The 22,222-nt window shown below is 61.0% G+C and overlaps 4 protein-coding genes across 7 annotated transcripts; 1 reads left to right on the top strand and 3 right to left on the bottom strand.

Annotated features, from left to right (window-relative positions):
* Positions 1 to 349: 349 nt before the first annotated feature.
* STUB1 (STIP1 homology and U-box containing protein 1) lies at positions 350 to 4,368 on the top strand. The gene is made up of 7 exons (XM_082064239.1): positions 350 to 613; positions 1,308 to 1,506; positions 1,618 to 1,783; positions 1,932 to 2,022; positions 2,654 to 2,710; positions 2,896 to 3,012; positions 3,403 to 4,368. Exons 1-7 carry the CDS (start codon positions 428 to 430, stop codon positions 3,526 to 3,528), a joined length of 942 nt encoding a protein of 313 aa, XP_081920365.1. The 5' UTR covers positions 350 to 427; the 3' UTR covers positions 3,529 to 4,368.
* Positions 4,369 to 4,555: 187 nt separating this feature from the next.
* Positions 4,556 to 6,569, bottom strand: JMJD8 (jumonji domain containing 8). 3 transcript variants are annotated; one of them, XM_082064240.1, is made up of 9 exons: positions 6,376 to 6,569; positions 6,215 to 6,298; positions 5,985 to 6,033; positions 5,799 to 5,895; positions 5,632 to 5,700; positions 5,427 to 5,546; positions 5,254 to 5,321; positions 4,963 to 5,097; positions 4,556 to 4,815 (listed from the first exon to the last, which is right to left on the bottom strand). In XM_082064240.1, the coding sequence occupies exons 1-9, from the start codon at positions 6,552 to 6,554 to the stop codon at positions 4,735 to 4,737; spliced, it is 882 nt and encodes a 293-aa protein (XP_081920366.1). In that variant the 5' UTR covers positions 6,555 to 6,569; the 3' UTR covers positions 4,556 to 4,734. The 3 variants fall into 3 exon arrangements, with proteins under 3 accessions (XP_081920366.1, XP_081920367.1, XP_081920368.1); XM_082064241.1 differs by having other exon boundaries at positions 5,272 to 5,321; XM_082064242.1 differs by lacking the exon at positions 5,632 to 5,700.
* A 55-nt stretch (positions 6,570 to 6,624) lies between these two features.
* Positions 6,625 to 13,757, bottom strand: WDR24 (WD repeat domain 24). Of its 2 annotated transcripts, none has more exons than XM_082064237.1 (10): positions 13,674 to 13,757; positions 12,253 to 13,206; positions 11,758 to 11,935; positions 10,257 to 10,932; positions 9,821 to 9,936; positions 8,608 to 8,729; positions 8,180 to 8,284; positions 7,750 to 8,087; positions 7,186 to 7,370; positions 6,625 to 7,042 (listed from the first exon to the last, which is right to left on the bottom strand). In XM_082064237.1, the coding sequence occupies exons 2-10, from the start codon at positions 12,731 to 12,733 to the stop codon at positions 6,874 to 6,876; spliced, it is 2,370 nt and encodes a 789-aa protein (XP_081920363.1). In that variant the 5' UTR covers positions 12,734 to 13,206; positions 13,674 to 13,757; the 3' UTR covers positions 6,625 to 6,873. The 2 variants fall into 2 exon arrangements, with proteins under 2 accessions (XP_081920363.1, XP_081920364.1); XM_082064238.1 differs by lacking the exon at positions 13,674 to 13,757 and adding an exon at positions 13,579 to 13,601.
* A 2,390-nt stretch (positions 13,758 to 16,147) lies between these two features.
* Positions 16,148 to 19,500, bottom strand: FBXL16 (F-box and leucine rich repeat protein 16; the record flags this gene model as incomplete). The annotated part of the gene is made up of 5 exons (XM_082064599.1): positions 16,148 to 16,296; positions 16,751 to 16,814; positions 17,166 to 17,250; positions 17,493 to 18,001; positions 18,805 to 19,500. The coding sequence occupies 5 exons, from the start codon at positions 19,498 to 19,500 to the stop codon at positions 16,148 to 16,150; spliced, it is 1,503 nt and encodes a 500-aa protein (XP_081920725.1).
* Positions 19,501 to 22,222: the final 2,722 nt, after the last annotated feature.

The following is a 22,222-nucleotide window of genomic DNA, read 5'->3' as shown; positions in this document are numbered from 1 at the left end:
CCACACCGCCTATAAAGCCCCATCTCCCCTTCACCCCATGCAGCCCCCCGCCCCGGTGCATCCCCGTCAAACCCCACACCTCTCTGTACTCCCACACCCTCCCCGTAACCCCCTATTCAGGCCCACCCCACCCCACCCTGCACTGTCCTATCCAGCCCCACAACCCCTGCCCCACCCAATCCGCCATATCCCCTCCATGCAGCCCCTCCCTCCCGCCCTACAAACCTCACCCGCGCCCCGCCCTTCACAGACCCCGCCCCTCCGCACATCGCGCCCCGCCCCCCTCCACGCCCCGCCCCTCCGCTCCCCGGTCACGCCCCCTCGGCGGTCCGGCCCCGGAAGCGGCGGCGACAGCGGCTGTCGCAGTGCGCGGCCGGAGCCAGCGGAGCCGCTGGCCCCAGCGGGCCGGGCCGGGCCGGACGGCGCCATGAAGGGAAAGGAGGAGCGGGAGGGCGGCGCGGTGGGGCCCGGGGCAGCAGGGCCAGGAGCAGGGGGCGCGGGGGGCGGCAGCCCCGAGAAGAGCCACAGCGCGCAGGAGCACAAGGAGCAGGGCAACCGGCTCTTCGGCGGCCGCAAGTACCCCGAGGCCGCCGCCTGCTACGGCCGCGCCATCGTGAGTCCCAACGGCACCCTCACCCCGGGCTGGGGACCGACCCCCGGGGTGGGACACCCCCTCCCCCGCCCCGGATCTGGAGCTCCCCCCCGCGCTTGGCGTGGGCACCCCCGGGACGGGATTCCCCTGGCCTGCACACTCGTCTCTGGGCCTGGCCAGGACCCCCCTGGATCTGGACACACCCCCAGGGCTGGGCCCCCTCCCTGGGCATGGACCCCTTTTCCCTGGGCCTGGCCTGGCCCTGCCATCTTAGCCTGGACTGCTTTCCCTGGGCTTGGACACCCCCAGACAGGCCTGGCCCAGCACCAGAGTCTGAGCTGGACCTCTCTCTGTCCACACCCCCAGGGTGCCCCCAGCCTGGGCCTGTCCTGACCCCACCACCTTCTCAGGCTGGGCTTGGTAGGGCAAACCCACCCTGGGGTAGAGGGCTCCAGCCCTCCTGGGTGGGGTATAGTGCTGGGGGGGGCTGTCACCCCCAGGAGGGGACACATGCTGTCCTATGGGGACTGGTCTCAGCTTGTCTTCTCACTGTTCTGGCAGCTCCCCACAGGGGTGCAAGCCCGAGCTGGTGCTCCTGGCTCTCATCAGGGTGACGGCGTTGCACAGCCAGCTCACCGAGTCACCCTGTTGTCATCGTGTCTCACCTCTGCCAGCTGTTACCATCACTGGCCGTAACACAGGTCTTGCCTTGCAGAACCGCAACCCCTTAGTGGCCGTCTACTACACCAACCGAGCCCTCTGCTACCTGAAGATGCAGCAGCACGACAAGGCGCTGGCGGACTGCAAGCGAGCTCTGGAGCTGGACGGCCAGTCGGTGAAGGCTCACTTCTTCCTGGGCCAGTGCCAGATGGAGATGGAGAATTATGATGAGGCCATTGCCAACCTGCAGAGAGGTGAGCAGGCATGGTGCCGGTGTTCCCCCTCCCCACCCATCCACTGGGAAGGAGGTGGGGATAGGAAGAAGGAGGCCGGTGCCGGCTCTGAGGTGCCCTTTCCCTCCACAGCCTACAACCTTGCTAAGGAGCAGCGGCTGAATTTTGGGGATGACATCCCCAGCGCGCTGCGCATCGCCAAGAAGAAACGCTGGAACAGTATTGAGGAGAAACGGATCAACCAGGAGAACGAGCTGCACTCCTACCTGACCAAGCTCATCATGGCGGAGAAGGAGAGGTAACACAGGGTTGTGGTGGTAGCACCTGTAAAGTTTTTTTTAGTGCCATAAAGCTGTCAGTGCAGAGCCCCACAGCTGGGGCGGCAGCAGCAGGGGAGGGAGCGAGAGCGTCCATCCATTGCGTCTGATCTCTCCGCTCTGTCCTAGGGAGCTGGCCGAGTGCCAAAAGACTCAGCAGGAGGAAAACGTGGATGAGAGCCGGAGCCGAGTTCAGCTGGCCAGCATCGAGGCCAAACACGTGAGTGGGGGGGCTAAGGCTGCTCACGGAGGCTGGGACATGAGCTGAGGCTTCCTTGTCCCATCCTCATCCCCATGGTCTCCTGTGGCCAGGGATGCCGTGGCTGCAGCTGTGCATGTGAAAGCCAGGGCACCCCAGGGCAGAGCACGGCTTCTCAGCCTTCATTTTGTGTCTCAAGCTGCTGTTACTGGGCTTTTATGTCCCCCTGGGACAGCTGCCCCTGCTCTGTCACCTCTTGTCCCAGCCCAGGGCAGCTCAGCAGCGGTGACACCTGTTTGCGTCCCCAGCTGCTGTACCTGTTGTTCTCTGAGGGCTGTGCAATGTGAGCAGCGAGTGGCCGTGTGCGGATCTGGGTGCTGGTCCAGCACAGGGGACTAATCCCAGGATAAAAATAGCCCCACAAAGGCAGGTTCAGGTTATTTTTAAGCTGGATCACTCCTGCCACGTGGTTCAACCCGGAGCTGTGCAAACACTGGCCAGGGGCTGTGAGGGCTGAGAGGCCACCAAGGACCTGCTGCCTCATCTCCGCCTGCCACAGCACCCATGGGGTGGGAGGCTTCAGAGCTCTTTCCCTGGGGACCTAAAGCCCCGTACACCAGGGTCCTCTTGTCCTCAAGGCCTTCTCTTTCAGGACAAATACCTGGCGGACATGGACGAGCTCTTCTCTCAAGTGGATGAGAAGAGGAAGGTGAGCGTACCCTGGCATCTTCTCGTCTAGACCTGCTTGCTTTAAACCTGCTTTAGTCTGTGCTACCAACTCTTCTGTCTTCCCTGCTTCCCCCTTTTGGACTGGCATCACCTTTCAGCCCTTTTTTTTCTTAATGCTGGGCTCACCCAGCTCCTCCTGACCCAGTTCTGCTTCTCTCGAGCCAGAAGCGGGACATCCCTGACTACCTGTGTGGGAAGATCAGTTTTGAGCTGATGCGAGAGCCCTGCATCACGCCCAGTGGGATCACCTATGACAGGAAAGACATTGAGGAACATCTCCAGGTACCATCACGTTGGGGGCAGTGGGGGCTTCCCAGGACCACCTACAGTTGTCCTCTCGGCATGAAAGCAGCTGCCTGCCCAACTAAGGGCTTAAAAGCCTCCTTAGGCTGGCCCAAGTTACCTGCCTGGGAAGGTAGCAGGTGTTGCCAGGTCCTGCCTGAAGCAGAGGCGGCTGTTGGCAGGGGTCTTGTGCCTTGACCTGCTCTCATCCTGCTGGGAGGCACCTTTGTGGGGGTTTCCCTCCATCCCGGTCTTTCCTCCCCTTGGCAGGCATGTGGATGCCTGGCTGCTGCCGGACACTGGCACAGCACCGGCCTTATAGCTGCCTGTGCCCTGGGGCTGAGCCAGACGCGTGGAGTAACCGGTTCACAGTCATCTCCTCCCTTGCAGCGCGTGGGTCATTTTGATCCGGTGACGCGGAGTCCCCTGACGCAGGACCAGCTGATCCCCAACCTCGCCATGAAGGAGGTGATAGACGCATTTATCTCAGAGAACGGCTGGGTGGAGGATTACTGAGGGGCCCTCGCTGGGCTGGCACCATGCCTTACTCGCTCTCCAGCTGTTCCCCCTCCACTCCGGGTGCCCAGAGACCCAGCAGCAGCACTGGGTGAGGGCCTGTTGCCATCTCCCCTTCCTAAGGAGCCAGAGTGGCTGGGTGGGCACGAAGGCTCCTCAGGCTCCCCATTCTACCAGCTCCTTATGGACCATAGCACTTGGAGGAAGACCTGCCGGGTGGTTTGGAAAAGGCTGGCTCATTGTGGTGGTCTGGAAGGTCTCACCACCATCTTCATCACCTAGAGAGCAGGATCCCCCTTGGCTACAGCAGCTGCCAATCCCTAAAGATCACATCCTGCTCCGGGGAGGTGCTGTGAGGAACTTGCCAGGACGAGTGCCTGGTGCTGGTCTGGCCCAGTCCCCTCCCCGTGTACATAGTTGTTTCTGCCTCCTACCACCTCCTGCCTGGTCAGGGTCACGTTTGCCTTCTTCCTGTAAATAGCCACTTGTTGGGATGGGAGACCCACATTCCTGCTGTGGATACCGGCTTGCCCTCCAGCTTCTCCTGGGAAACAACTTGCCCTGGGCTGGAAGGGGGTGGTTCGTGCGTCCCCTTGCCTGCTGGGGACCGTGGTTCCCTGCTAACAACTGCCTGGGTTATTCTTCCTTTTACTGAAATCTCTTTAAAAAACATAACAAAACAAAAACAACCACCAAATCCATGGCCGACTGAGCTCTGGCCTTACAGTCAGCTGATAGCCTGCCTGGCTTTTAAACACCCTCTGGAAGTTTGCCAATGTCAATTAAAAAAATATAAATAAAAAAAATTCAGCAATAAATGTGAAAAAAAAAATAGCTGGAGTGGTTCATAGCAGCAACATTTGCACCAAGCAGGCCAGGGCCTGGCTTAGGAACCAGCACCATCCCACAGGAGTGGGTTTGCCTGACCCAGTGCTGCGACCCACCCTGCCTGTGTGGGCTGGGGCTCACCCCTGCCTGCCCTGCCCGCGGCCCCATTTCGGCAGAGATGTAGCAACACAGGATGAGCTATGGCAGAACAACTTTAATCCAAAGGGGATGGAAAAGACCAGTAAAAACCAGAATGTCTTCAGGGACTTGGTCCCGACACCAGTAGTTGAGTGGCTGGCGACAGAAGCCGGCGCTGCCGCCCCAGCTCATTGTCACCACAGCCAAGATGACAGCAGCATGTCCTCAGGCATCCTTGCTCTACCCCAGGAAGGTGGAGATGAAGACGCTGGTGTCCAGGTTGAGCGTGGCGTGCCACCAACGGTCGGGGAAGTACAGGACCTGCCCGAGGGAGATTCCATGGGCTGCTGGGGTGTCACCCTGCCTCCTCCCACAGCCCCAGGGGTGCTGGCAGGGCTGCGTGGGTGTCCCTTCCGCCTTCCCGATGGGAGGCAGGGTGACGCGCAGATGCAGGCTGGCCGGGCTCACCTCCCCGGGGCGGAGGGTGCACTCCAGTGGGCGCTCGGCCAGCGGCAGTGCAGGGTACGTGTGGTGCAGCCAGGCCAGTGTCGTCTCGTTGGGGTGGAAGTGGGGTGTTTTATCCGGCGGGTACAGAAACCAGCGCTGGAAGACACCAGGGGAGAGGCAACACACCCCCATTTCCCCTCCAGCCCCTCAGGCTCAGCCTCCGGAGGGCTTCCCCATGTTCAAGGGATGCCCGTTGGGATCTTTCCCCCTTCTTGTCAATACTTCCCCTACCCCCCAGGGCTTGATTTTCACCTTCCTGCCAAAGATCACCTCGGAGTAACCGGGGCCGTGCCAGTGAAAGGGAACACCGGAGCCAGAGCCTATGGCAGTAGGGGGATGTCAGTGCTGCAGTGACCCGCCCCCAACCCCCGCATCCCACCCTGGGGCTGCCCACCCTCCCCACCCCCCGCCTCCCCAGCACTCACCTGCGATCCCAAAGCTGTAGGCAGGGCTGGTGCCCGGGATGCGGAAGGCGGGGGGCACGTATTGCTGGAAGAGGGGGCCCCACTCGGTGAAGTTGTTGTCCCCGAAGAAGTAGAGGGTGTCTGGGGGGTGGGGGGAGGTGGGGAGGATGAGACTGGTGGCGGTGTGGGGGGGTGCTGGCTGTGGAGAGCAGGACTCACTACCCACCGCTACCCAGCTGGGCCGGATCCTGCGGCTTCAGCAGCTGCTCCACATACTCCCGGAAGGGCACGTCCACTGCGGGCAGGGCAGAGCTGCGGGGGCCACACCGGTACCCCCGGGCAGGCCCTGCCCGCCGGGGGGGCTGCAGGGAGCGGTCCCTGTCCCCCACTCACCTTTCCGGTAGGAATAGGTGTTGGCTGTGCTGAGCCGCACCAGGTGGGCCCCGAAAGCCGCCAGCAGCTTCTCCCGGGTGCAGAGGGCACGGAAGGCCTGGGGCAGGGCGGCGCGTTGGGCCGGGATGCTGCCCCGCAGCCCCGGGATTACTCCTCAGCCACCCCGCTCCCCGCCCCGGTACTCACCGAGTTGTCCGTGACCCCGCGGAGGATGACCGGCCGGGAGAAGGCGAACCTGGGGGAGAGCACCGCACCGGCCTCGGCCCCAACCCCCCGTGTCCCCCGGGGCCCGCCCCTCCAGCCCCCCTACACCCCGGTGTCTGTCCCCCGTCTCCTGCCCGGGGCACCGGCGCCTGCCCTCGGCCCTCCCGTTCCCTCGCCCCGTGACCCTCTCTCGGGGCAGCGGCCGCCCGTACCGCTGCAGGAAGAGGGAGTAGGTGAGGGAGGCGTCGGCCCGCTCCACCGTGCACCGCTCCTCCTCCGGCACCGTGCCCACCAGCCTGCAACGGGAGGCTCCTTTCGGCATCGGGACCGGCCCCTGCACCGGGACCGGCCCTGCCCACCCCTCCGCCCTTACCAGCCGCCGTCCAGCGGGTCGCCGCAGCCCGCGGGCCGGACCCAGGCCAGCGGCAGCAGCAGCGAAAGCAGCCGCCGCACCCCCGCCATGTGGAGCGGCACCAGCGCCGGTACCGGCACGGCGGCGGACCACGCTTCCCGGCAGGCACCGCGGCCCGCGCTGGCACCGTGCACTGCCATTGGCCGGCTTGGCTACGGATCCCGGCGGGGGCCACGCCTTAAAGGGGCCAAGCGGGAAAGTGGAGCCCACCGCCTCCCGCGGCGCGGAGTGCGACAGGCGCCGAGCTCCCCCCGGGGCCCCGAAGGCCGCTGCAGCCACGTGAAGCAAAGGCAAGCGCCACGGCTCCGTTCAGCTGCTCCATTGTGTTTTAATCCAGTACAAAAAACGCTGGGCTAGGGGCTGGGAGTAGGGGCACACACAGCCCCTATTTACATAACAATAAATACAGGAGGGAGCTGCGGGCAGGGGGCTGCCCGTCTGCCCTGGCCGGCAAGGGGCTCAGGTGTACTCGCAGAGGTGGCCGCAGCCAGCGGGGCAGTGGGAGCTGGTCTCCAGCCACTTCATGATGTGCTGGAGGTGGCCACCATGGCTGCAGCCTTGGCACCAGACGAAGAGCCCCTTCACCACATGGTGGCAAACAGCACACATGCTGGCACACTGCCGACACCTGCACCAGGGAGAAGGGAGCAAGCATGAGAAACTTGGGGGAAATAAGGGGGGAAGAGGGGGCACCAACCTCCTCCTCCTCCTGCAGCCCCTCTGGGACTGCCATTGGTGACAAGAGCACGGTCCCCTCCTCCCTGCCCTCACCTGTCGCAGATCCAGCCCCTGTTGCTCATGGGCCGCTTGCAGTTGCTGCAGTTGACATGGAGGGTGGTGGAGGCCTGGTTGAGGCAGTTGATGGCTCGGCACGTGCTCAGCTTGATCACCTCGTTGGAGATGTTCCAGAGCTGGAAGCGCTGCAGCAGGTCAATGTAGGATGTATACCAGTGTTCCTGGGGACGGCCACAGACAGTTGAGCCCTGACGCCCCTGCAAAAGTCCCCTCCTCTGTCCCCAAGGCAACATCCCTGCAGTAAGGGAACTGCTCTGCAGGGATGTGGAAGAAGTGTCCTTTCCCAAATCAATGGGCCAAGGCCACTTCCGCACCCTAGCCCTGCAGACAAGTTGGGTACCAGGGGTCCTGGAGCAGCCCCCCACAGGTTAGAGCACACCTGGCTAGGGCTGGAGGACAGAAGTGCCCAGAGCCCAGGCAGGATCCCATCACTTTGGGATACACCACATCTGGGTCCCACTGCGTCTCATGGGGTTGAACCCAGCCCTGAAGGGAGGGTTCAGGTCCTAGCCAGCCAGAAAGGGGCTTCCCAGAGTCTACCTGGGTCTGCTCATCGATCTCCTTGCGGATGCGGTCTCCCAGCACGATGAGGACAGACACGGCCGTCTGCACATCCCCTTGTTCGGCGTAGAAGAGCAACGTGTCCCGCACGATAGGATTGAAGAAGTCAGAGGGCAGGCGGTTCTCATACAGCGAGTGGGAGATGGAGATGAGGGAGAAGGACTCCACAGGCGTCAGCGACACTGTCTCAGCCTCGTTGCCACTGACGTGAGGGGAGTCAGCCTTGTCCTGCAGGTGGTCCAAGGCTGATGGGTTGTCCACGATTTCATGGCGCAGGGGGAAGGCTTCTTGGGGAAGGCTGTATTCCTGCTCCTCAGCTGCAAGGAGAGATTCCGAATGAGAAGGGAAGAGAAAATCCAGCCACATGTCTGGGACAGGCAACATCTCCCAGCACCAGCCGTGCACTCACTGTGTGGGTTCTCGTGGTCCATCATATACAGGTCATCTTCATCCGCTTCCACGTCTCCCAGCAGATAGTCAGCAGGGACATCGCTACCTTCTGTCTCTTCATTGTCTGCATGCCCAAGGAGAGAGAAATCAGCTCATCCACATCCCCTGTGTCCTGCCCCAGCGTGCCAGGCTGTGCCCAAACCAGGCATCTCAGCTCCCCACTGCAGTCATGTTCCTGGCACCTGCAGTCACCACCGTGGGGGGCACAGGAGAAAACTGTCCTTTTGCAACTCCCCAGGGCTCAGTGTGCTTCACCTGGGGGCTGCAACAAGCCCAATCACCCCAATTTACAGGATAAATTTACTGCTTTGTCCCATATCAAAGCCATTTACAGATGAGGAGGGAAGACCTGCAGGACTGGGACTGTGCCCGTCCCAGAAACATTACCCTCGTTGTTGATCAGGGTGGAGGAGGAATCCATGAGGATGTTTTCTGAGCGACTTTCTCCTTTGCTGCGGTCCAGTCTTGACTCACTACCCAGCCCAGAGGGAATGTCCTTCAGGTTAAAGCTGGGAAAGAAGCCACTTGCTCAATGTAAGAGTCTCAGAAGTTTACAGCTGCCATTCCAGCTGGTAAACAGCCTGGATATAGGTCTCCAGCTGCAATTTGACCGGTGAAACACAAGACATGGCATTTTCCCTGAGAGCACAGAAGTCAATTGTCCCCACTTTGTAACTTAAGAAAAAGAATAAAGACACATTGCAATTGTTAAGACAGCCCTTTCTCCAAACTCTGTGCATGCACTGAAAAAGGATTTCAGAGCAGTGTAGACTCTTGACTCCAGCTCTTAACACTTCCCTTCACCTCAAGGGTAGGTAAACAGGAGCTGCCTTGCTACAAGGTGCTTTGCTGCTTGTTATGCATCACTGTTCTCAGGCTTCACCGAGATGGAAAAGGAAGGGAACAGGGTTGAAGCAAAGCTGAGCTCTTCAGCTTGCTGCCTGTGGTGTTTTAGCCAGTGACAGACAGCAGATCACCTGGCTGCAGAGCTCAGTCAACGAGAGTATTTTGTTTGATGCTATTTGAGTCTTTGCCACTCACCCTGGGAACCTGGCCCTGCAAGGTCTGATAGCTAATTTAGAGTCCTCACCTCTCACTTTCACATGTCATTGAGAAGAAGAAAAACAAGTTTTCCTGCTTCATCAGCCCACGACAAGGCTCTCCACGCCAGCAAGCCAAGCTGGGCTGTCCTCTCCCTTTGAAAGGCAGAAGACAACCTCTCCACACCAGTAGGTCTGGCTCCAGTGGCAAAACAGAGGTTCTCCAGCCCCAGTCCTTGGTCCCTGTCACTAATTAAATAACTACAAAGATGGTACCAGTCCAACATCCCACCACAGCTTCGAACTTTGTTTCAAGGAGGGAAAAGAGCAGCACACAAGGCTGTATGCCTCAAGGCCAGGCTGGCCGCTTGCTTTTCATACCCACGTGGAAAATGGCTGCGTTCAAATGAAGCCAACTTGCAAACCATCGTGCCCTGAAGCCAGGGAAGAGCCGTCCCTGCTCCTGCCCCATGACCCCAGCCCACCCAAGGAGCTGTCTTTGCTCTCGCCCTCATGAAGCCGCCCCCACCACTGCGTTGCTCGGCTCCATCACCCTGTACCTGTTCATGAGCGGGAGGGCGGTGCTGCCTTTCCCCAGGCTGTGGTTCAGGTTGGTGGATGACACGATGCCAAGGCTGGAATAGATAATTCGCAGCATCGTCCACGTTTGAGCCACCTGTGTGAGAGACAGCCGTGGTCAGACCTTGCCAGGCTAAAAACCAGGCCCTGTGCCTGACCGCAAACCCCCATCATCAGCTGACCTAGAGAGCTGGACAGCCTCTCAGAGGGGGTCTAGTTTCTGGGGAAAACCTGCCACTTGCTGTGGGCAACAGCGGTTTGGGTTTGGTGCCAGCTGGAGACACCTGGGGACAGCCAGAGGGCACAGGCAGATGGGGAGCTGCCACCCACTGAGGCTGGCGGGCCTCATCCTCACAGCACCTTTCAACCTTGGCACCAGCCCAGGGCTGTGCTGGGAGTCTCCAGCCCAGATCTCACCTGGTTGCGGTCCAAGCCCTTGGCCACCTTGGCGTTGTGGTCGCAGAGCTCGGCCAGGGGCCTGCCAGCCAGCGCGTACTGCTTGGCAGTGTGCACAAACCAGTCCATGCTGCCACTCTCCACGTCCGTCTCGAAGACGCTGAGGGCGCTGGAGGAGGAGATGTACTCAAACTGCTCTGTGGGGTCTAGCTTGCGCTTGAAAAAGATGGGGTGACGCCGGTCTCCAATGTAGGGTTTGCGGTTGGAGTCAGAGGAGATGAGGCTCTCCTTGGCAGCGAAGGCCAGGTCTCCGTAGAGGCTGTAGCACAGCCCCTCGGGGTTGGCCCGGTCAATGGGCTGGCTGGCGTCCTTGAAGATGTGCTGGTAGAGGGTACTGTCCTTGGAACCCGACAGAAGGAAATAGGGGTCATGGAGGTGACGCCACACGATGCCTGTGGTGACATCCTTGTGCTCCTCGAACATGGCAGAGGGGATGAAGGGACGCCGCACGTCCCAGACATAGATGTTGTGGTCCACCATCATGGAGCAGGTAGCAATGTGGTGCTTGCACTCCGGTCGCCACTTCACCCGGGCCACCGAGGCGATGGTCTGCACGCAGTAAATCTCCTTTGCCCGTGTGGTGTTCATGTCCCACACCTTCACCATCTTATCCCGGCCACCTGTTGCCAGCCAGCCCCTGGGTAAAGAGTGGAGAAAGATCGTGAGACACCAGCTTGGGCCAGAATCCGTGCCCGTTCACCTCTCCTCTCCTGTCCCAGCACAGATGTGACCACATTGATGCCATGGAGAGGCAGCCGGGCTGCAATCACACCCTCCCACGCACTACCCTAACACCCCAGCTCTCCAATAACCAGGTCAGGCAACACCCCACCTTCCAGCTCCCATTTAAGGCCTTGCGTCTTTAGAGCCACACTCATCTGAAAGGCTCCCAGCCAGACCAGTTCCCTCTGCCTCTGGTTTCCACTTGCCAGGGACACAGAGAGGGAAAAAAGGCCAGTTTGAACACATCTCTATGCCTCTCTAAGCTTGTCAGGAGTCACAGCGCTGCCTGGCAGGGAGTGAGGAGGGACCCACACACCACAACAACTGCTTCCATGCACAGCCCAACTACCTCAGGTGAAAGACATGAGGAAAATGTGATCAAACACAAGTCGCATCCCAGAGCGGCTGCACACCGCCTGTTCCTGAGCTCGGCACTGGAGTGAGAGGCTGCCCTGACACAGGGTCAAGACAGTAGCTTGCTGTATCCCACCATTAGCAATCCAGTGCCTCAGGATCGCCCGACTTGTCAAAAAACAAAAACAAAAAACCCCAACACACCCCCAAATCCTCAAAGCAATAATTGCTCCCACCTTTCAGCAATGGCCTGGTCCCTAACACAAGAGGCCAGGGTATCAGAGACCGTGCTTTCCCCTTCTGAAAAATGCCCCAACCCTGTTTTTATGGCCTCCCTCATCTCTGCTAAGGCCAGGTGACCGGTGGGGCCCAGCCCCACACACACCTGTCCTCTGGGTGCCAGTCACAGCAGAAGACAGGCCCGTTGTGGGCTGTGAACATCCTCTCGTAGCGGTCCGGCCGGCGGATGTCCCACAGCTGCACGTTCCCGTTTTCAAAGGTGGCAGCGAAGGTGAAGTAGTCCCGGATGCTGAACTGGACATCACGCACGCTCTCCGACTGGCCTGAATGGGGACAGAAGTTGAGATTTGTTGAGACAGAACTCCAGAAAAGCTAAAAACTCCACTAGAACAGGCATGGGGGTCACCAGCTCAGAGAGAAGGGGAAGCGGGGAGCGGAGTGGTTACCTCCCACCTCCTGTGCAGACCCATGCCAATATCACGTGGCAAAAAAAGCACCACAGTGCTTCTCAGCTCCTTCCCTGCCTACTCTGGACACCATGCCCTGAGCAAACCCTCCTCCACGGCATAGAGAAAGGCCAAAACCCCCAGCCTCTGCCTCTCACCAGGGTAGAGGGGCAAGAAACAGCCCATGTTCATACCAGAGAAGGTGCTGACAGAGTCCTTCTTGCGCAGGTCAAAGCATTTCATGTAGCCATCCTGGGATCCGCTGAGGAGCATGTAGACCTCGGTGGGGTGGAAGCAGACCTTGTTTACAGTGCGTTTGTGCTCAGTGAAGAGCTGGTCTTGCTTGTTGCGAGACGGCTTGCCCAGGTTCCAGGTGACGACCACGCCGTTGGTGGCGGCGGTGGCCAACAGGTTCTCATCCATCTGGTGCCACACCACGTCCGCACAGCTGAAGTTCAAGGAGGGTTTGCGGCCAACACGGAGATTCAGCTTCTCCACAAACTGGTCCTCCTCGATGGAGTAGATTTTGAAGATGTTGCGGCCGGCCACCACTACCTGGGCAGCATCGCGGCACACGCTGATGGCATTGGCAGGGGCGTCCAGGTGGCAGAACATGGTCCGTCCCGTGAGGGTGTTGCCCCCCAGGGCGGTGGTGACCCTGGCCATTTTCTCCATGGCTGTTCTTGGGGCGCACTGACCTCTCCGGGAGCTGGCTCGGAGGCTCGTGTCCCCACAGGCTGCATTCACGCATGCGCGGCCGCCCTGCTCCACCTCAGCCAGAGCTGGGAACAGACAGGCTTGGCTCCTGCAGCTCCTGGTAGGCCCAGGTGGCTTTGACTGCAGCTTTTTCGTGGCCACATCAAGGGGCTGCAGAGGTGAGAGGCTCCAACCCGGTTGCTACCTGCAGGGAGATACAGCCCCACACTGGGCTTCTCCTCCTACTGTAACTCCCTCTTAGGGAGCTGTTGAAAACCTCTTCTGGGTTTCTTGTTCCCTCCTCAGTTCAGCCGCCTGAGGTGCTTCGCTGATGAGAGCGGCTGTTGGTGATGCTCTGGGCCGTCGACTACAGCAGCGTGGATTGAGGTGAGCAGCATCTCCAGCACGAGGCCACAGTCATCTCCGTGGGGCGCTCCCGGTGCCCGGAGCCCCTGCAAGCACAGGCAGGGTTCACTCTGCTTCTCTGCCAGGCGGGGGGCAGCAGCTTCCCTCGCTAGGCAGAAGAGCAGCCCATTCCACGCCTGTCCCAGGCCAGAGTGCCCGGGGCGGGCAGCTACTCCGGAGGAGCCCCGGGCCCAGCCAGGCTGCCTGGGGGTTGCAGGCTCTCTGGGGCACCCACAGGCCGGCTCCCCCTGAGCCAGGCCCTCCCGTTCCTGCGCCCTTTCCCCGCCAGCAGCCCCAACGCCCCCCACACCCCACACTCCCGCACCGCAGGACCCGCTCCTGACCCACAGAGCCTCCTCAGGGTCCCCTCAGCCCCGCCAGGGCCCGCTCCCGCCCCTCACACCCCACATTCCCCCCACCTCCGTGCGCACTCCTGGCCCGCAGAGCCTCCTCAAGGCCCCCTTAGGGATCCCTTCTGCCCCTCAGGCCCTCCTCCACTGCCGCGGTGCCGTACCCGCCGCCGCTGCAGCCCGCCGGCAGTCCGCGGCAGCAAGCCCCGCTGGCCGCCGCCACGGAAACGGCCGATAAGCCCCACCCCTTCTTCCGCCACTCTCCGCCCACTTCCGCCACCGAGGCCCGGACACCCCGCCCCCCCGCCGGTGTCCGAAGCAGCCCCACCCCCAGAACAAGAACCCGCCCCCGGGAGGCCACGCCCCTGAGTCAGACCCCGCCCCTGAGTCAGACCCCGCCCCCGAATCAGACCCCGCCCCCGGCACAGAGCGGGGATGTTCGGGCGCACTCTGGGGGACGGGGGTAGATGGGGGTGTCAGGGGGATATGGGGTGCATCGGGGGTTGCCGTGGAAATGTGAGGTGCACTGCGGGGGAGGGTGCAGGGCGAAAATGGGGATGTTAGGGGGGAATATGGGGTGAATTGGGGTGGGGGTGTCAGGGGGACGTGGGGTGTGAAGGGATGTGATGGAGAAAATGGGAGTGTCAGGAGGATATGAAGTGCATTGGGGAGGTGCCGGGAAGATCTGGGGTGCACTGGTGGGGAGAGGGTGCAGGGGGAAAATGGGGGTGTAAGTGGGATATGGGGTGTATTGGGGGTACAGGAATGCACTGGGGGGATATGAGGGTGCACTGAGGTGTGGGGCTGCCTGGGGGATTGGGGGTCCCGCGGGGGGTGGGGGTGCACTGGGGTTTAGGGGTACACGGAAGGGTGGCTATACAGGGAGATACAGGGCTGCCCTGGGGGTGGGGGTGCCCTGGGGAGGTATGGAGGTGCACTGCTACGGGGGGTGTGGAGGGGATAGGGGGAGACCCCAGCTCCGGGGCTGTGGCTGTGCTGGGGCTGCCCACATGACATAGAACTGTGGGGGTGCGCAGGGCTGGTGGCACCCCCAGGGTCTGCTGCTGTCACCACAAGGGTGGAGAGACCCTCGTGTGCCACTGCCCTGCATGTCCCCTGCCCCTGGCCAGATGCCTCGGCTTCCGTGTGCAGCTCATGGCAGCATGCTGGTGGGTTTGGAGGTGCAGGCAGCCCCCCACCCTGGCTGCCACTATGCTGGGGTGCTCCATACCCCAGCAATACCACCCTGTCCTGCGGCCCTGCTGGCTTCTGGTACACCCCAACCCCCATTCCAGGGCCACAAGGGTCCTCATGCCGTTTTGAGGCATATTTTGGACAAAGGAGGGCATGGAGGCGGTGGGTGGTGCAGCAGTTCCTTCCTGGCCAGTACAAAGGCAAAACAAACCGAAAGCGTGTCCGTGTCCATATCCATGCCCATGCCCATGTCCGTGCCCATGTCCACGCCCGTGTTCCTCCTGGGGCTGTGTGGGCAGCTGGTGTGGCAGCAGGCGATGCCCCGGGGATGACCACCAAGTCCCCTCCCACGCCGGGTCCCCTCGGGCACCCCAGGACAGTGCCCAGCTCAGCCCAGCCTGGGAGGTCCCCCTGGCCCCTGCTTGATGCTGGCATCAGGGCCATGGCTTTCCAGCTGGAAGAGTGGTGGCAGTCGCAGCGTGTCCTGAGGTGCCACCTCCCGCTTTCGCTCTGTGCCCCTGGAGTGCCCATGGTGGCTCAGACCTGGCTTTGGTCCCCGGGGACGTCCCATCCCAGCCGGACAGGTTGCTCCTGGGCATCGGCATCCCGCAGGGAGCAGCATCACCCCACTGACCCCATGTACAGCAGGATGCAGCGGGGTCCCTGGGGCGAGGGGGATGCTTGCCAGGAGAGCCTGGCTCCCGGGGCAGGATCTGGCTGGGGCAAAAGCTGTATGTATACAGGGGCCAGGTGGGGTCTGTAACTTGTCACCATCCCCCTTTGGGCACCCCGGAACCTGTCGTGCCATGAGACTGAAGCAAGCGAGCATGCGAGGGTGGCAGGCGGAGAAAAACATCGTATTCACCAGGAGAAAGCACTGGGCTCCCCAAGGGCAGGGCCGGGGGCTCAGAGGGACACGCAACATGGTGGGGAGCAGCTCAGTGACCCACTCCTGGGGAGTGAGGGGACCTATTCAGCCTCTGCCACCATCCACGGGTGCCAAAAATAAGCATCCTTCTCTTTCCCATCCCCAGGAGCATCCTTCAGTCCCCAGGAGCATCCTTGGTGTTGGCACCCTGTGCCCACTTGGCACCTGTGCGGGGAAGTAGGATGAAGCCGTCACCTTCCCACTTTGTGTTTCCGTGATGCCTGTTCATCTGTCTGGAAGGCGTTGGCAGAACACTGAGAGGAGGACGGGCGATGGTGTTGGTGTGGGGGCAATTTACAGGGAACCCAGGAGGGCTCTGGCGAGGGGTGATGGCATCCCCCATCTTCCCCCAGAGCCCCATGTCCCTCAGAGACATCGATGCAGAGGGTGTCCAGGGTCAGTTGTAATCAATGGCGTCTTTCGCATCCCTCCCAGTAGACGGAAAGAAATGGGGTGAGCGATGTCAGATGGGGTGGCGGCGGGGTGGGCGTGGGAGTGGGGGGGCCGGCTCCGGCACTACTCGATCACCATGCAGCACGGGAGGTGCTGAGAGAAGTACTTGAAGAGCTCTGGGGTGGCTCCGGGACAGTTGGTGAGCTCCAGCTCCTCCAGCTCCTGCAGCTGCACCAGCCCTGACAGTCCCGTGGTGGTCAGCAAGGGGCAGCCTGGAAGAAGACAGGGCACGCTGTCACTCCAAAACACCAGCACTCCAAAAAACAGCATCCAAAAAAACCCTAGTGTCCCAAAACACAAGCAGTCAAAGCGACCAGCACTCCAAAAAACAGTACCCCAAAACACCAGCATCCCCCCACAAAATAAAAAAGCCAGCATCCACAAAAACCAGCACCCCAAAGCACCAGCATCCCAAACACATCAGCATCCCAAAAGAGCAGCACCTGAAAAAACTAGCACCCCAAAAACCACGGCACCCTAACAGCCTAGCCATGGACCCACCCCTGGGAGCTGGGCTGGGTACGGGTGCTCGGGTGACTTGGGGGGGGTGCAGAAGCCGGGGAGAGGGTTGCTGGCTGTCCCCCAGGCTGTCTCTGTCCTCCCCAGTCTCTCCCCATCCCTGTGGGGACCCAGCTGCTCCATCCCAGGGTTCAAGGGGGGGCTCACCGGCCAACGAGAGGAGGCGCAGGCTGCCCATGCTCAGGAGATGCTTCAGGCCAAAATCCTGCACCTGGAACAGAAAAAAGAGTGGGGGGGGGCCTCCACAGGGGGCTCGGCATTCCTGGGGCAGGGTGCCAGCGCAGGGTGCAAGGTACAGGGCAGGGTGCTGGGGCACGGAGCAGGGTCAGGGGTGTGGGTGCTGGGACAGGGGCGGGGTGCCTGGGCAAGGTACCAGGGCTGAGTCCTTCTGAGTTCACAGGAGCACCCCATCCCTTCTTTGCTTCCCAGAAACAAGTCCAAGGGCTCCAGCTGGCGCGGGGTGCCCACCCTGAGATCATGGCCTGTCTCCAGGGAGGTAGCAGCCACTGTGCCCTCCCTGCCATGTCTGCTGAGACAGGCACGGCTGTGATCCCCCACCTACCTGGCAGCACCAGCGCAGGTAGAGGCTCCGCAGGGATGACATAGTGGACAGGTAGCTGAGGCCGGTGTCAGTGATCCGCACGCACCTGCCGGGGACATGAGTGTTATGGATGGCTGGGAGTGGAGCACCCATAGGTGCCCCCAGACTGTGGCACCGATGCTGTACCCACTGCCTCCAGCTCAGCTCAGCAGGTCATATGCATGATGTGACATAGCTTGGCATGGTGAGGCATGGCATGGCACAGCATGGCTCAGCATGGCACGGCATGCCTTAGCAGAGCTCATTATGGCTCAGCATGGCACAGAATGGCTCAGCATAGCCCTGTACCTGTCGAGCACCAGCTCCTCCAGCTTGTGCAGGTCGCAAGCGATGTACTCCAGGGCCATGTCTGTGATACGAGGGCACCAGGAGAGATCGAGGCTGCGCAGCTTCCGTAGGTTCTCGGCCACCAGCTCCACCCCATCGTCTGTCACCTTGGAGCAGCCCGAGAGGCTGAGGACACTCAGGTTGGGCAGGCTGTGGACCATGTTGACCACGCCATGGTTGGTGATCTCCCAGCAGGAGTTGAGGCGGAGGGTGTGGGTGGTGTAGCCTTGCTTGGCAGTGAAGTAGGCGAGCGCCGTGTCCGTTACGTGGTAAGCTTGCAGGTTGAGCTCGGTGAGGTTGGGCAGGAGCTGCGAGATGGCGGCGATGGCGTCGTCGGCCACGTTGATGCAGTCGCTGACGCTCAGCGCCGTGATGCGTGCGTTGAGGCTGGACCACAGCCCAGCCTCCGTGAAGTCGTTGCAGCCCGACAGCTCCAGCCGCACCACACCCTGCATCTGCTCCAGCATCACCTGCCAAGGGGCAGGGGGTCAGGGCACGGTGGACACTGCTGCCCACCTCACACACCCCCACACTCCCGCCCTGGCTCCCTCTGAGCCCCCTGGGGCTCTTCCCACTGCCCCCAGCCCTACAGGGGTCCAACTTTCTCCCTAAGACCCCCCCAGAGTTGGAGCAGTGCCCCATTCTAGGATGTGTCAGCATCCACAGGGGAACAGGAGGGGACAGGCAGGGACCACTGGCCACTGTCTCCCTGCTCTGCACCAGGTGCTATTGGTGGGGACAGGATTAGTTCCAACCCCCAGCCTGTGTGCTGGTCAGGGAGGATGTGGCTGTAGCTGGTGATGTGTTTGGCCATTGCATGGGGTAGGGGACCTTGGTGGTGACCATTCCTGGCCCTGTGCAGGACCATGAGTTGCCTCATCTCTATCTGATCTGCAGCCCCCTTGCTGGGGAGCAGCCAGCCTAGCAGGGATGTCCTTGTCCTCTAAGCCCTGCTCACCACACAGCCACATGGCCACCTTGCCTGGCTTTGCCTTCCTGGCAGCATCTGCAGGCAGTATCCACAGGCAGCAGGGATGGAGCCCCCTGGCAGCATCCTCAACCCTACCTGGGAGGGCAGCACAGGCTGCAGCCGGTCCCACCGCCTAGATCACAGGCAGGGGCTCCTGACGCTGCCCGCATTTGTAGCATGGCCACACTGTCTGCTGCTTGCCTGTGGCCAGTGAAAGCTCTGCCTGCCCGTGCGTGTGTCCCCAGGGCCATGGGGAAGGACCCGCCATTGCCACATCCCAACCACCTCACCAGAGTCACCTACCTCCAACCCTGCATCTGTGATGGTTGACCTCTTAAGGCTCATGGACTTGACCCCCTTCTTGGAGAGAGGGTAGTTGTCAATGAACTCACAAATGTCCAGGTCAGAGACGCCCACGAGGCAGAAGCCATCGAAGCCACGGATGGCAAAGCCCTGCAGGCTGACAAACTCCTTCTCACCACTGGGCAGGATGTTGTAGAGCTCTTTGGTGTGCAGAACAGGTGTCAAGCCCACCCAGAACTTGGGTTGGTAGAGCACCCGCCGCCACGCCTTGCATACCTGTGCCAGCACACACTTCTCGCACGCTGAAAAGTACCAGAACAAGCGGTTGAGGATCTTTTCGTCCACCGCCAGCTGCCTTTCTGAGGGCGAGCCAGGCAGCCGCTCTGGTGAGGGCTGCTCCGAGCCTTCGCTCGTGTTCAGTCCCACCAAGGAAGGGCCGGGAGGAGAGGAAACGCTAGCCAGAGCGGCCAAGGAGAGTGGGGAGGCCAGGCTGGGGATGGGCAGGTCGCTGCGATGGGCTAAGGCCGGGCTGAGGATGGCAGGCACAGAGGAAGGCTGGCACAGGCGGTTTTTCATGGCGGGGGTGCCTTTGGTGATGCTGGCAGAGCCGAGGCCGTTGGGTTGTGTGGGGATCTTCACCAGTCCATTGCGGGGCAAACATGGGGGCTTGGTGTCACCGTTTCTCGGGTTCGACATCTTCCACAGGTCTCTCTGCAACACAGGGGTGTGGGATGAGGGGCTGCTGGTCTGTCAGGGAGAGAGGGCAGGGAGGGTGGGCGGGGAGGGTGCGCAGGGCTGGGGGATGTTGTGCCACGGGTGGGCAGGGAGACCTGGTGGTCTCTGTGCAGGGAGCAGAGTGGCACAGGGAGGTGGTGGTGCAGGGCTGCTGGGGACAACCACAGAGGGGACATAGCCAGGGCACAGATTGGGGTCTTCCAAGGGGCTGCGTGGCCCTGGTGTCCCTTGTGATGGGGGATGGATGGGTATTTGTCCCTAGATGTTCACATCCCTCTCTGAACCCAGGATCCAGCCACTGATGGGAGATGAAGGAGGATCATAGAACTGTAGAATCACAGAATGGTTCGGTTCAAAGCTCATCCAGTCCAACCCCTGCCATGAGCAGGGACATTTTCACCCAGAGCAGGTTGCTCAGAGCCCCGTCCAGCCTGGCCTGGGATGTCTCCAGGGATGAGGCATCCACCACCTCTCTGGGCAACCTGGGGCAGTGTTTCATCACCTTCACTGTAAAAAATTTCTTCCTTATGTCTGGCCTGGATCCTCTCTCTCTTAGTTTAAAACCAACACCCCTTGTCCTATTGCAACACGTCCTGCTAAAAAGTCTGTCCCCATCTTTCTTATCAGCCCCTTTTAAGCACTGAAAGGCCACAATCAGGTGTCCCTGGAGCCTTTCTACCTCCAGGCTGAACAACCCCAGTGCTCTCAGCCCTTCCCCATAGCAGAGAGGTTCCAGCCTTTGATTTTGTGGCAGGGAGAGGGGACAGTAGTGGCAGAGTTGAGCTGCCTGTGCTTGCCGTGCCAGCCATGCGCTCCACAGTGATCTGTGTCGGCTGGGAGCCTCACAGCAGCCGGGCAGCACCCAGGCAAACCAGGTTGATAAATATTTCAGTGGCAATGAGGACAGCTTTCCAACGGCCCCACCACACTCTGCCATCCATTATTCAAAGCATTTCCCTCTATAAATACAGAGGTGAATAATTGATGGGGGCTTGGCCCCCCCTCCTGCCCCAGCCAGTGCCTGGCGCGGGGCCCTGCCTGTGTGCTGCCTGTCCTGGCTGCACCCTGCTTGTCAGTGCTGTGCCAAGTAGCCAAGTCTGTGGCTGGAGGGCACTAGGAACCTGGTAGGCCCTGGGGACACGGCAATGATCTGGAGGCTGGAGAAGCAACTTCCAGCCCAGGGACAGGGTCCTCAAACCCTTAGGGGCAGCCGGCACATCCATCCGGCAGTGGCTGATGGGACCTGAGGACCCTCTCTATTGCCTTCTCTCCCCCTGAGCCAAGACAAAGTGAGGAAAATGTTTTAGCCGCTTGAACTGCAACAGAAAGGTCGGGTCCATGTGGGGGCACCAAGGGAGGAGGATCCCCACCCGTGATGTTCATGGCTCTGGTCCATGGGATCTGATGATGTTCCATGCAGCCTGGGGGGGGATGGCTGCCAAGGAGGGTGCAACCTAGATCTCCTGCTGCCCCCAGCCCATCATTTCCACCCTCACAGTATCCCCAGGCCTCATCCAGCCCTCCTGAAGCAGCCACAGAGGGGAGTGGCCACCCGAAAAGCACCATGTAAGAGCCCAGGAGGACAGGCAGCTGCCAGCAGCACAGCTGGCAAGCCCCACAGGGTGCATGGTATGTGACATCTCCTGGGGATGCCCTCCCCACCACAGCAGGGCCACGGGATAGGGCTGGTGGGAGCTGATGTAACCTCTCCCATGGTGTAAGTGGCAGCATTGTGGAGGTGCCTGCAGACAGCCCTGCCCAGTGGCAGCGGCACCACGAGAGCCCAGTCTCTGGGGAGGAGCCCAGCCTTGTGCAGACAGTCTGGCGCCGCTCCCTGCTCGGATGCAGCCTCTGCTGCCTCTGCTCATGACAGAGGAGCTGGGCCTCTGATGCTTGGACATGTGTTAAATTCACTGGAAAGCAGGGGAAGAGGAGGAGAAAGAAGGAAGAAACTTAAAACCAGCGGCTCAGTGCTTGGCAGCAATTAGGGAAGTAAACACAACATGCACCAGGGTGTCTAACACAGCCACACAGCACAAATCCAAACAGATAATTACCAGGCTGTCGCTCCAGCGTGGAGCCCATAGCCAGACCTGTTCAGCATGCTGGCTGACTCCAGGGAGAGAGCAGGTGGTGGCAGAGGGGCAGCCCTGGGCCTCAAGAGCCCAAGGGGACAGCCATGGGAGGAGACAGATGCTGACAAGTCACCGATTGAAATGCAGCCAGCGGGAGGTGTTGGCAATGGTTACAACCAGCTCAGACCTCGGCTGGTCCCCAAGGCTGGGCTCGGGGGGTGCTGAGCAGATTCAGCAGCTTTTCCAGTCCTGCCTTGGAAAGCTGAGCCAGGTCCCCCCTGCCCCAGGCGCTGAGGCTGCTTGTCTGGCTGACAGAAATCCCAAACCATAAATGAGCTGGGAAATCACTTCAAATAGAAAGACGGTCAGAGTTTCTGGCCTTCTGGGCACAGGGAGGCTCAGGGGAGGCCAGGCAGGTAGGCTGGCTGTACACAGCTGTATATCTCCAGAGAAATGGTCAGGGAAGGATTTGTGGGTTCCTATCACCCCAAAAGGAGCAGGACTGTGCCTGGAGAGAGGACACCAGCCTGAAGAGGGTGGGTAGGCGGCACAGATTGGGGAGGGGAGTGGGTCTGACAGCCACTCTGTCCTGTCTCTAGCACTGTGGG

The sequence above is a fragment of the Streptopelia decaocto genome, assembly GCF_964273445.1.
Source record: "Streptopelia decaocto genome assembly, chromosome: 13".
NCBI classification, from domain to species: domain Eukaryota; kingdom Metazoa; phylum Chordata; class Aves; order Columbiformes; family Columbidae; genus Streptopelia; species Streptopelia decaocto.
This window is presented reverse-complemented; position numbering and strand designations above follow the sequence as displayed.